Here is a 12312-nt window from a genome sequence, read left to right as displayed (position 1 = left end):
CGGCCCCCGCTCAGAGCCCGGCCCTGGGAGCCGCCATCTTGTGTGCCCGGACGGAAAATGGCGGCCGCAGGGAGGGAGAAGCCGCCTCCCCTTCGTCCCCCACCCGGCGCCTCTCCTTCTTCGATCTTGCCTGCTCCCTCCCCGGCGTCCTGGGCCAGGGCTCCCTCCCTCGGGCTTCCAGGCACAGCGGGCCGCTCGATCCACCCCCGCTGTACGGCACCGACGGGCAAGCTGCGGGCTCCAGGCGCCTTCACGCCGCCCTGGGAGCCGCCATCTTGCGCCTGTGAGGAGTCTCTCTTCCTCGGCGGCGGCGATGGGCGGAGCCAAAGCTCTGTACGGAACCCCTCCCACCAGGGCGCCGCCATTTTGAAGTGGGCAGGGCAGCTTGGATGGCGCCATATTGGTGGAGGCTCGCAGCCTTCTTTCTTTTGTAGGCGGCGTTAGGAAATGCTGGGGACGGAGGTGGCAGCGGCATTTGCCGCAGTGTTACTCGTGGTGTCGTTTCCACGTTCAGCTGCGTAACAAGACACGGCGTGGGCAGCGCCATGTTGAGGGGAAACTCCACCCTCTGTTTCAAACGGACGCCCTCCAATCACGAGCCCTCTACGGGGAGGCGCCGTGCGCTTCCCTCCCCGCAAACAGGACTATGGAGCGACTCTGGGCAGGTCCAGCCCGGGCTTTGCGTGTGCAGGCAGGAGGTGCCCTGCGGGGGGGACAAAGTAAGCGTCTCTGGGCGCCTCAGAGCGACTGCAGGAGCTCGCCCCCTGCTGAATGCGCCCCTGGTTTATTGCGCAGCCTGCGACTCCCGCAGTTAATTGAGGGTCTGAAAGGGCCTTTAGAGCACACTGTTTGCAGTCCTCCCTCTGATGAAGACTTCCAGGTTTCATGCTTTCCTGGAAGCCGCCATCTTGGTCCCACCCCCACAAAATACAAAACAAAGATGGAGTCACGAAATTCCCGGATGTGCTGCCTTCCTTTGAAACAGAGACCAAAATGGCGTTTTTTACAAAATGCCCGTATGCCGATGTCCCGTAGCATTGGCGATTCAATATGGCCACTGAGCAGCCTTCGAGGGCTATACGCATCCAAGATGGCTGCTTCTTGAATACCCGGATGGGAGGAACACCATTCAAAGATGGCTTCTCCCTCAGTTTCAAGAAGCCTCCGTAATAAATGCCCGGATGTGGCTCGCGTCTCGTGACAAATTAAACATGGCGTGGCTCTGAATGCCCGGATATTCAAGATGGCGGCCTAATCGCTCCTTGCCCCGCGCAGGGGGGAGCCTCGCCAAAATGGTGACACCCCCAGTCCTCAGCGATTGGCGCTTCTCAAAATGGCTCCAAAATTGCGAGAATGGCCCGGATGAAGAGTCAAACAAGATGGCGCCGCGTTGCCCGGATGTGGAAGGCGGGAACAAGATGGCGCGTTACGAAAACTCTGGAACGCGCCGCGAGTCTTTCCAAGATGGCGACCGAAGGTGGTCTGCAGCTGTCGCTCAAGATGGCGGCTGTGCGCTACCCGGATGTGCCTACTCAAGATGGCGCTTGGAAACCAATGTGGTTGCTAGGAGACAGACCTCGGGCTGTCTGAACGCAGTTCAGTTTTCCTCAAGTCAGGAAGGAGTGCGAGGGGGGCGCGCGAGCGCAGACATGGTTAATACTTTTTCTTCCGCGCTGCACTGGAGCCGCTTCGCTCAAACGCCTGCGCGGGGAAGCCGTGATTTTCACAACCACTTTTCAGGACGCGCAGGCGCACCCTGCCAGCAGGCTTGTGTTGTGGGCTGCTGCGCCGCTCGGGGGAGAAGCGGCTGCGACTCTTCGTTTTTTTAAAGAGAAACTCGCTTCCTCGTGCCGCTGGGCACGCGCACGGCGCAGCAGCAACTGTCGTGCGCGGTCCTGTGCGCGTGCACCACGCGGACGCCGCCTAGCTGAGCCAGAGCGCCTGCCTCGCTCGAGTAAAAGAACGGGGGGAAATGAGCTAGGTGGTCAGTGGGCTGGGAGGTGGGCTGAGACCTGGAGCGCTCCTGGGCGGCTCTGCTCCGCCTCTGAGGGCGTCCCTGAGAGGCGGCGCACGCCCCCTCCGAAGTCCGAGGCGACGCGTGCCGCTTCCCGGCCTGGGTCGCAGCTCCTGCGCCTCGGAGGGTGTCCCTCCGTGGCGCAGGGGAAGCCTCCCGGCCCGGGTCGCCCCTCCTGCGCTTTGGAGGGTGTCCCTCCGAGGCGCAGGGGAAGCGGTATACGCGCTCCCTCCGACTTCGGAGGAGACGTGCCGCTTCCCGGCCCCCACGGAGCCTTCAGCGCGGCTTACAAGGCTTCCGCGGCGCGGAAGGCTCCGTAGGGGCCTCGGCTGCCTCCTCCGTCCCCCCTGGGAGATCCGGGTTCAAATCCCCCCAGCCACGAAGCTTCCTGGGTGACCTTGGCCAGTCTCTTTCTCTCAGCCTCCCCAACCTCACAGGGTTGTTGTGAGGGCAAAACAGGTCACACACACACACAGAGTAACTGAATTGTAAGGGGCAAGTGGTGGTTGCCCTGTTTTCCATGCTCTAATTGCAATCATATATTTTTGAACTCAAAGAAAACAAACTGTCACAAGAAAAATGGATGGGAGCTGCCTTGCTTTTCAACATCTGCACACTTCTGAGGCTGAACTGGTGCAGTGAAGACTGTTGTGTTAGCTTACAGGCACAGGGCCAAATCCTATCCAACTTTCCAGCACTGGTGTAGTTGTATCATTTGGGTGTGTGCCAGTGGTGTAGCTGGAAGGGGGTGGAGCACCCAGTCTGGCGGAGAGTCGTAAGGCTCCGTTTTGCTCCCTTGCCAGGAATGGCACCGAAGGGAGGGACTGCTCTGCACCCTTCCAGCTACACCACCAGTGTGCACTGCTTCCTGTGGTGGGAGGTAGTTATGGTTGCCTCCACAAAATAAGGGAATGTTGCCTCCCTCACCTCAGGACTGCATTGCAGCTGCACCAGTGCTAGAAACTTGAATAGGATTGGGCCCAAAGTTATGGTAGTATAAACTTTGACGACTACAGTCCTGTTTATCAAATGCATAGCAATAATTAGATCAAATACTGCATGTATATAAACAATTGAATAAAATCCTAGTGCTTCTTGAAATGGACTATAACTAGAAAGGTACCTTTAATTAGACAATTGGTCCAATAGCTCAGTAATGTGACATTGGGCCCAATACTAATCAACTTTACAGTGCCAATGCAGCCACAATGCAGCTCCAAAGTAAGGAAACAAATGTTCCCTTATCTTGAGGAGGCCTCCATGACTGCCCCCCCCCCCACTGCAGGATGCAGTGCATGCCCCTTTGGCATGGCTGCATCAGTGCTGGCAAATTGGATACTACTGGCAGTGACTCTCCAAGGTTGCAGACAGTTTTTTCTGACCTAGGTGTGTTGGTGATTGAACCTGGCTAGGGCCTTCTGCATGTAAAGCATGTTCTGAGAGCTATGGATTCTACCCCAAAGTTGCAAAAGTTTATAATAAAGTTGCCACAAAATTCTTTGTTGTTTTTGCTATAACAAACTAAGGGCTCAATCCTGTCCAACTTTCCAGTGCTGGTGCAGCTACAGTGCAGCCCTGAGGAAAAGGAACAAACATTCCCTTACTGGAGGAGACCTCTGTGGCTACCCTCCTACCACAGGATACAGTGCGTGCCTCATTGACACTTCTGCACCAGCTCTGGAAAGTTGGATAGTATTTGGCCCTAACACAGCTCACCCGCTGGAACCTGCAAACAAGTTCTATTAGACAAACAGAAAGTTGCATTGTGACTGGTGGCACATGGGTGAGTGACCTTGGGGCCTGTATACCCTCCTCACCCACAGCACGGGACCTATTTCAGACTTCAAAGGAGAATTGGCAAACTGCCTCTCATGAACCCTTTCCTATCAGTTTGGGCATAAAGATAGTAATTCTGTCACCACCACACAAAGGCTGTGGACACAGAGAGTCTTGGAATAAGCTGTGAGCCTTTTTGAGGGGTCTGGGCAGCTGTCCATTGATGCCAGCCATTGTCACTGGCTGTAAAACAGTCTGGTGTTACAACCCTTTGCAGGATCCTGGTCAATGAGGGCTGAGTCACCTACTGTTCATTTTGGAGGGTTGGTCCATCACAGCAACAGTGTCCTCGGGTGCTTTACTTTTCTTCAAAGAGAGAATGCCAACAATTCATTTACATGGAAGAAAATAAAAGGGTGTACTTGGAAATGCCACTGAAGTAAAGGCTGAACTTGTCTCTGCCTCAGATTATAGTAGCCACTGTGGTATGCTTCTGTTACATGTTCATGCTAGAGTGTGACAAAGTAGTGAGAACCAGTGCCACCTCATTTTGTCACGATGTCCCTGATATGGCACCACAGTTTTTTTGTTTCCTTGGTTCTGCTTCTGAGTTTTTAACCATAACCTGATACAGAGATACTTATCTCTGTCCCAGAAAAGACTCTGTCTTTTAAATACCAGGCCAATACCAGCCTGTTAAATACTGTTAAAAGCACTGAAACAGTCCAAAGGTGCAACTCTATAGCTAAATGATGCCCATTTCATGCTGCATACACTCAAAAATAAAATCTAACATTGTTATTTTTTGATAAACTGGCATCAAATAGGTCAAATAGTTAGGCCTCCCCCCCCTGCAGTTTTGCCAAGCCATACCTAACTGCATCTGAAACAACTGTGGGTTTCCTGCCCCAGCTTGTGGAGTTGAGAAACAGATGTGGAGGCATCTTCAACTCTGCAGCTGTGGGTAGCTGTTGGGTAGCAGGTGGCAAGCAAGCAGAGATAAGATGCAGGGAGAAAATGTTACAGTCTGTCTCCCACTCCCACATACTTGTTGCATCCCAGCTATCCTTTACTGTCAGAGAACTTGTTGCTGTTTCACCAGACTCAGGATCCTACTCAGAATGCAGCTGGACAGCAGGCCACTGGAGGGGTGGGGTCATAAAGTGAGGTGTGAATTTGCAATGGCAGAGTCAGTGGTTATATTTTCCATCTCAGGCCCCAAATGTGTTGGGCCATGCACTGCACTGTTTTGGGAGGAGGAAATGTTTATTGTTTAAAATAAGTATACATTTAATATGTTTGTGTCTATTCCACTAAATTCACCAGAAAAGTTAAGTGACTTGAAGTGGTCATCACAAGAGGATTATACAACTGTAATGTTTTATTTGTAACAAATACCATATGACTGCACTTTCTTTGTTCAATACAAATGTACTTTTTCACTCTATTAGTGTTTTTCGCATGCAGGCTCACGGGCAGTGGTTTTGCCATGCCTGGGCTTTTGGGTAGACGATACAGAACGATTAGAGCACGCACCACACAATTCCTGAACAGTTTTTATCCCACAGCCATAATTACGTTGAATAAGGCAATATAGTTGTTACCATGCTCCTGGGCATTATGGTCTGTTATACTGTTTTTATATTATGATGCATGTTGTATAGAAAGTGTGGGTGAGTGTGTAGAGTGTGACTGTTGGAATTGTTGTATATATTTATGCTTGTATCTCAAAGGTGTATAAATTTTGTTGTGCTGTAGCACAATGACAATAAAGTTACTACTACTACTACCTGCCTTGCAAAGAACATGCTTTCAAATGCAATCCCACCCTACATCTCAGTGTTTTATTCCTCATTCACTTCCTCTCTTTCACAGCTGCCATTTTCAAATGTTTGCGCATGGACTTTTTGCTTGGGTTTAGTTGCCTGCACTTTCTGAGTACATTTGTATTTCAGTTTTGGTTTAAAAAAGAAAATTAGGTGGTTGTATGCTTCAGTGCACATAAATTCCTGAAAGAGAATCATCCTTCCCTAGTGCCCCATTATTTTTTTAATTTGTCACTTGTGTAGAACTTTGATAAGATTCTGACTGATATTTAAAAGATTTCTACCCCATCCTTTCATCCCTTTGGGGGCCCTCAAGGCAGCTTACAAAAGATAGTAAAAAAAGATATAAAAACAGCCACACACAAAAACGTCCTCCTCATTGGACTCTTGTGTTTCTGTGGCCACTGTAGGGAAAGGAGGGGCACAATCCACACTGAAGAGGCAGTAGCAACTAAAAATGGCAATAGTAGATTTTCATCCTATATATATGAGACCAAGAGCAAATTCAAAGAACAATGGAAAACTGGATGAACATATATTCCAAAAGATTTCACATGGTCTGACAACCCACGTGAAGTCTGACCGAAGGAGCAACAGCAGCAACATGCACCTCTTTGAAGTGGGAATACTTCATACTCCTCTCAGTTATCTAACTGGTTTTTTTTAAGCTGCCCCCCTGCAAATTATTTAACCTGTAGGTGTATGGGGAAGAAACAGGTGGAATACAACTATGCATTTACAGACGACGGTACATGTGTAACACAAGCAGTGAACCTGAGTTAGAGGATAGCCACACTGACTACTCAGATAACATTATGTCTGTGCTATCACAAATAAACCTGTGAAAAATTTGTAGGTGGACAACCATGCCCCCCTCAGCTCAGTAGAAATGCCCACATGGTACATGTGTATTCCCCCAGGCCAATTTCTCCTCTGCCAGTTCTTCTCAGTGGCAAAGGGGGAGTCTTCTTTCCGTGGAGAAAGAAGAAGGGGGAAAAATTTTGCTCCAAGGACACAGCCCACGAGAAGCAAGACTAGTTTACATGTAGAGGAGCAGTAGATAGTTCCAAGAAGCCATGAAGAGCTTGTTTCAAATGTATAATAAGTTAGTCTGGACTTGTATTACAAAATGTGGTAATTTCTGTGTCACTTGCATTTTCCAGCTCTTTAAGAACCAATCATACTTTTAAGTACAGATGATTTCCCCCCCCCCCCCAGTGGTAGGCTATACTCTTGTTTAGCTTCTGAAACCAAGCACTATCTAAACTCCAAATCTGTGTTTCCCCTAAAATGTCAGAGAGCAAAACTACACAGAACAAGGAACAAAGTTTTTTGGAAGGGAGGGGGTTGCAAGAGAGAAGCAACAGGCGGGAGGGGGTGCTTGTCATGAATATGTACAGTTTAGGCCTAGGTTAACATGTAAAGCCTGAACCAAACTAAGTCAGTAACGGAGAAGTGGCTAGCAGTTCCTAGCTGCAAGAATGTGAGTAAACAAACAAGAACAGCTCAGTAGACTGAGGGGTGCCTGATCAAGCGGAATGGAATGCAGCTATGGATCTCCAGTGGGGAGGGGTAAGAACTAGGAGGACTAGCAACCAGACCCACTTCTAGAAGGTTCTGACCTCAAAAGTTTCTGATTTGACAGTCTAAATAAGTATGAAGTCACCTCCTTACTATTAGCACAAGAAGGATAATAATGAGTTCTTCTTGGGTAGAGTTTTTGGGTGCAACATCCTGCACGCTGTGAGCTCGATTGTCCACCATGGGCATCTGGCCTCACAGGTAGCCTGGAGATAAGAGATCTACAAGAGTGACCCAGGTGAGAGATAGGTATTAATAGAGACAGCCAGTTAGCTTTATTATTTTATTGCTGATATGTTTCCTAGATGTTTATGCCTCTAGCATTTGCTGCCTTATGTAACCTTATGTACTTAATAAACTAAAATATCTTTTACCAAGTTGTTTCATTGTCCGTTGGGGACAAAGTTTCAGAATCCTGCCTAGCCGGTCAGCAAGCTACCGAGTGCCCGTTGAGGTCTAGTAACTTGAGGACTGAAGCTTTAATTGGAGAAAGAGCTCAGTGTCTGCAAGGGATAGATTTAAGCCTAGAGGGTCTCAATGTCCCTGGACTGAGGCACTGGCACATACAGGGTGGTGGCAGTACTACTGGACGGGGGGGCCTTGAGGGCTTTGGGGTTCAAGAACTAAGAACTCTGAGCACCCCAAACCCCCCTAAGTTTACGACAGTGCTCAACTCTCCCCTCTTTGCCATTATCCCTTCTGTTTTCCCCTCCCCAGCAGTTCAGAGATGGGAAATACAGTGAAGCTTGAAAGAATTATTTGCAGGTGAGAAACAGCTGGTAGAGGATGAGTTTAGCTTTCCCTTTCCTAGCTAAGGATTCTTCTGCGCATACTGTATGTTGTACCTACCAAGCGTTTGCCCTATGTTGGACAAGTACAGCTTGGGGAATGTGTTTGTTGAGGCAATATGTCTTCCTGCCCTGAAATTCCAAATAGTACTAGCTTTGCATTTTCAGGAATTTCCTGTATAACATTTAGGATCAGCTTCCAAATATTGTCTGTTTATTTTTGGCCACTGTTACTACTGGTTTATATTCCTCCCTGGAGCGCACAGCTTTGCCGTGGGTGGCTTATGCTGAGCAGTCATGTACATACTATAGTTCTTTTAAAGCAGTTGGTAGCAATGCCTCTGAAATAAATAGCATGTGCTTTGAAGGACAGGATGTCTTCTTGCCGGCCTAGGGCCATGGGAACATCTCAACAGATCCTAGCTCTTGCTATCCCCATGGTTACAAACACAAGATCTTGGCAAGAAACAACCTTATTTCCACCCCACTGTGTAGTGATGTCACCAACAGCCAATCCTGCCACTGCAGTTGTTTCATAACTGCAAACACTGGAACTAGTGTGACCAGAGTGGCTGCTAAAGAAAAGCCAGACTAGGCATGTGCTTCTGCGCAGTCCTACATAGGCAAGCCTGCTCGCAGGAGTGGGGGGGGAGGGTGCAGATAAGGGAAAGGGGGGTGGGTTAGCACCAGAGGGCATTGGACAGGTTAATTGGACAGAGGGCATTGGCAGGTTAATGCTGCAACTTTCTCATTGTCATGAATACTCCCTCTTGTGCCATTAGTGAGAGAAAAATCAAAGTCCAGGCTGGGAGAGAAAGTTCAAAAGCAGACACCTCCAAGATCCGCCCTCTGCTTAATATTCTTCTCTCCCCTTCTGTGAAATTCCGTTTGGGAGGAGGAGAATTCAAAGCACACCCACATATACTTCATCACTTCTATGCAAACAAGGAAGCAGTGTCTGGAACGACGAAACAATTGCGAAGCAGTCACGGCAGCTCAGCAGCTGTGTAAAAATTCATGCAAGAAGGAAAAAAAAGGACTGCGATGAAGCTAGACAGAGAGCCACTTGTGCACATTGCTGGCGCTTTGGTGCTCTGTGTGGGAGCTGTGACTTCAGGAATCTTTGATGGTGTTCACATTGACGTTGGCTATGAGCACTATGCTGAGCCAACCATGCCGGGATTTCCTGCTGCACTGGCTATGCCTGCCAATTGCTTGGTCAACCTGGCCTATGTACTTCTGGGCTGGTACTGGCTGCCTTCTGGAGGCAAAAAAGGGCAGGCACACTACTTCCAGGAGGTCTTTGCCCTCATGGCACTTGCATACGGGCCTGTCCAATGGGGCCGGCTCTGGACACAGCATCAGTGGGCAGCTGTCTTAGACCAATGGGTGACATTGCCAATTTTTGCTTGGGCTATTGTCTGGTGCAACTTTCTGGAACATGGGTGGCTACCAGGCACCTTTCTGGCCATAGAAACAACATCACTGGCAACCTATCTTCTGGCACTGCTTCACCCCCAAGGTTTTGAGCTGGCATTGGCTGGACATATATTCATAGTCTTATGGAAAGCAGTGAAGCTACAGAGGCGCTTGGGCAATGCCACTACTGCCTGGATCATGGCACTGGGAATGGTTTCTTGTTTGGGTTTTGTAAGCCTCAAACTTTGGGATCAGAAACTGGCACAGTGGATGCTCTTCCGTCGACTCACTGGACACTTTTGGTCAAAGATCTGCGATGTGCTGCAGTTCCACTGTGCCTTTCTCTTCTTCACCCGACTGGGCAGACAGCAGCTCAAGTCTCAGTGACTTAACCTACAGCCTTCACAAACTAGAGCTCTACCAGGGGACAGAAACTACTGCAACATTGACAAAAGGATGCAATATTGTTGGATTTTAAAGCTAATTTAAAAAGCAGGGGGAGGGAAACTGTCCTGGCTCATCTAAATCAGCAATAGGGGTGTTGGTATTGGGTACAATTTCCAGAGTTCTATTTCCTCCCAGCCTAGACCCTCCTGCCACCCAATGGCATGGTAAGCCCCCCCCCCACTTTACCTGGCAACCTGACCCATTTGTCTCCCATATCCACCACCCCTCTGCAACCATTGCCATAGAATGCTCTTCTTCCCTCCTGTCTCTGAATTTTTAAGAAGAGGGGACTGGAGTAGAAGAGGAGGATCAGCAGTAGTGAGTGGTGTGGCAGTTGGGGTGCTACACCATAGGTGTCATGAGGTAGGGGAGATGTCAAATGGAGGCTGGACAGTAGAAACAGCTGGTGGGCATGGACCAACGCCTGCCCTGCTGCCTCCACCAAACTGCCATCAGAGATTACCTCCATCAGCCATCTTTAGACAGGAAACACTGCTTTTATCAAAGAATAAGTATCATCAGTTCCCAAAGAGAAGATTTGTAAGCAATGCTCTGATTTTAGCTGAACCTCCAAGGCAATGGTGGTCTCCATCTTTGGGTAAATAACCAAGTATAAAATAGTACTACTGCAGATCACACCACAGTACTTAGGCAACAGCTCTTGTGCTGTGGCATGGTTTTACTTCTAGACTACTGAACACAGTAGCAGCACAGAGATAGGGAAGAATTCTGACTCTGTACCACAGTTAGGCTCACAAGCAGTCCTGTTCAGAAGTACCAGTTTCCAATTGCTTGTGCAACATATTGCCTATCAACACTAAAGAAAGGGTTCCATAGATGTAGGTAAGCAATATTACATATTCTGGTGACTGAACTGCATCCTACAGATAGCGCCATCAGAATGGTGCTTCTGAGTGATCGTAAAGACTGATGGCATAGCCAGGTGACAGGGTTTGACATGAAGTTTTAGGTCAAGATGCTTCCTTCTTAGATCCTGGGGAGAGGAGGCATTCCTCAGCTTCTAGGATTTCCTGTCAAAACCATATCGGAATCTCTATAACTATCCCATAATTTCCAGCTAGGGTCCTGCAGTTTTTAAGCCATCAATGCCTTATGATCAACCATATCAGACCAGAAGATCCAACAAGGTCAGTAAAGTACAATTGCTTCTTTCCAGTGGTAGCCCCAGCTTGGGGGGGGGGGGCCCAATAGCATGCTCCCTCCACAATTTCTGAGAGGATAGTAGGCATGTACTTTCCAGTGTCCAGGAACTAAACAGTATACAAGATGCAAATCCTCCAGGATGTCATCATCTACAGCTATATTGGTAGTAATGAAGGATTCTCATTCATCTACTTTTCCAGTGGGACATCCAATGGGGAGATTTATTGGGAGGCAGTGGAGAGCAGGAGGAAGAAGTAGGCTGCCTTCGCTCTTTCCCTAGTGCTATTTAGCAAATTGCCAGCCCCCAACATAGCACTGGGGACAGGACCTCCAGGAATTTTATAATGGTACTGGAATAAGATTATCCTGCTGTAGGATATCACAGATATTTGTTTAGAAGATTTGTATCCTGCTTTTCCTTTTGTTTAAATGTTTAAAAGCATTTGTACCCTGCAAATGCTCAAGGCAGCTCACAATTCAAGATTAAAAATGTACAATACCTGTATATAAAACAATTTTTTAAAAAATTAAAAGGGGAAAACAACTTGGAAGAGGCTAACTATTTAAAACAGGGGTGCCCAAACCCCTGCCCAGGGGCCATTCGTGACCATCAGGGACCCCCAATCTGGCCTGCAGGGAACCCCCAGTCTCCAATGAGCCTCTGGACCTCCAGAGACCTGCTAGAGCCTGTGCTGGCCTGACACAACTGCTTTCAGCACAAGGGTGGCTGTTTGACCTCTCGTGAACTACAGGCCGAGGGCTCCCTCCGCTGCTTGCTGTTTCAGATTAGTGATGCAGCAGCAGCAGCAGGGGGGAAGGAAAGGTCGGCCTTGCTTTGTGCCTTTTATAGGCCGTGAACTATTGTAAGACCTTCATAGAAGATCCATCTCTAATACATTCATTTATGTAAATTTATTTAAATTTTTAAATGTAAATTTCTTTTTTCCCAGCCCCTGACAGTGTCAGAGAGATGATGTGACCCTCCTGCCAAAAAGCTTGGACACCCCTGATTTAAACCAAAGTACTGCTATAGACACAGGGGACAGACAACACCACATCACACAAATCCAAGATGGAACAAAAACGTTTTGAGAGAGGAGGAAGTTCTTAGTTTAGCCTGGACTCGAGAAGACTAAGAGGAGATATGATCACTGTTGTACGTGAAGAGCTGTCACACAGAAAGGAAGAACTTATGCCCCGTGTTTCCCAAGGGCATTTTCAACCATTGGGTTGATATGAAAAATGTCTTAACGTGGCACAGTAATAGACTGAATTGTGCAGTTGTGGGTTCTCTCTC

General features: G+C 48.5%; 1 protein-coding gene across 1 annotated transcript; it reads left to right on the top strand.

The window, feature by feature from the left end:
• The first annotated feature begins 646 nt into the window (after window positions 1-646).
• On the top strand, window positions 647-11716 carry TMEM187 (transmembrane protein 187). The gene is made up of 2 exons (XM_066617292.1): window positions 647-691; window positions 9036-11716. Exons 1-2 carry the CDS (start codon window positions 647-649, stop codon window positions 9789-9791), a joined length of 801 nt encoding a protein of 266 aa, XP_066473389.1. The 3' UTR covers window positions 9792-11716.
• The last annotated feature ends 596 nt before the right edge of the window (window positions 11717-12312 follow it).

This window comes from Tiliqua scincoides, chromosome 2, assembly GCF_035046505.1.
Source record: "Tiliqua scincoides isolate rTilSci1 chromosome 2, rTilSci1.hap2, whole genome shotgun sequence".
NCBI classification, from domain to species: domain Eukaryota; kingdom Metazoa; phylum Chordata; class Lepidosauria; order Squamata; family Scincidae; genus Tiliqua; species Tiliqua scincoides.
This window is presented reverse-complemented; position numbering and strand designations above follow the sequence as displayed.

Excerpts from the sequence above, each read along its gene's own strand:
- TMEM187 (XM_066617292.1), top strand. The coding sequence starts at position 647 with ATGGAGCGACTCTGGGCAGGTCCAGCCCGGGCTTTGCGTGTGCAG. Across the intron at positions 692-9,035 it reads CCCGGGCTTTGCGTGTGCAG|CTAGACAGAGAGCCACTTGT; the intron begins GCAGGAGGTGCC and ends ACTGCGATGAAG.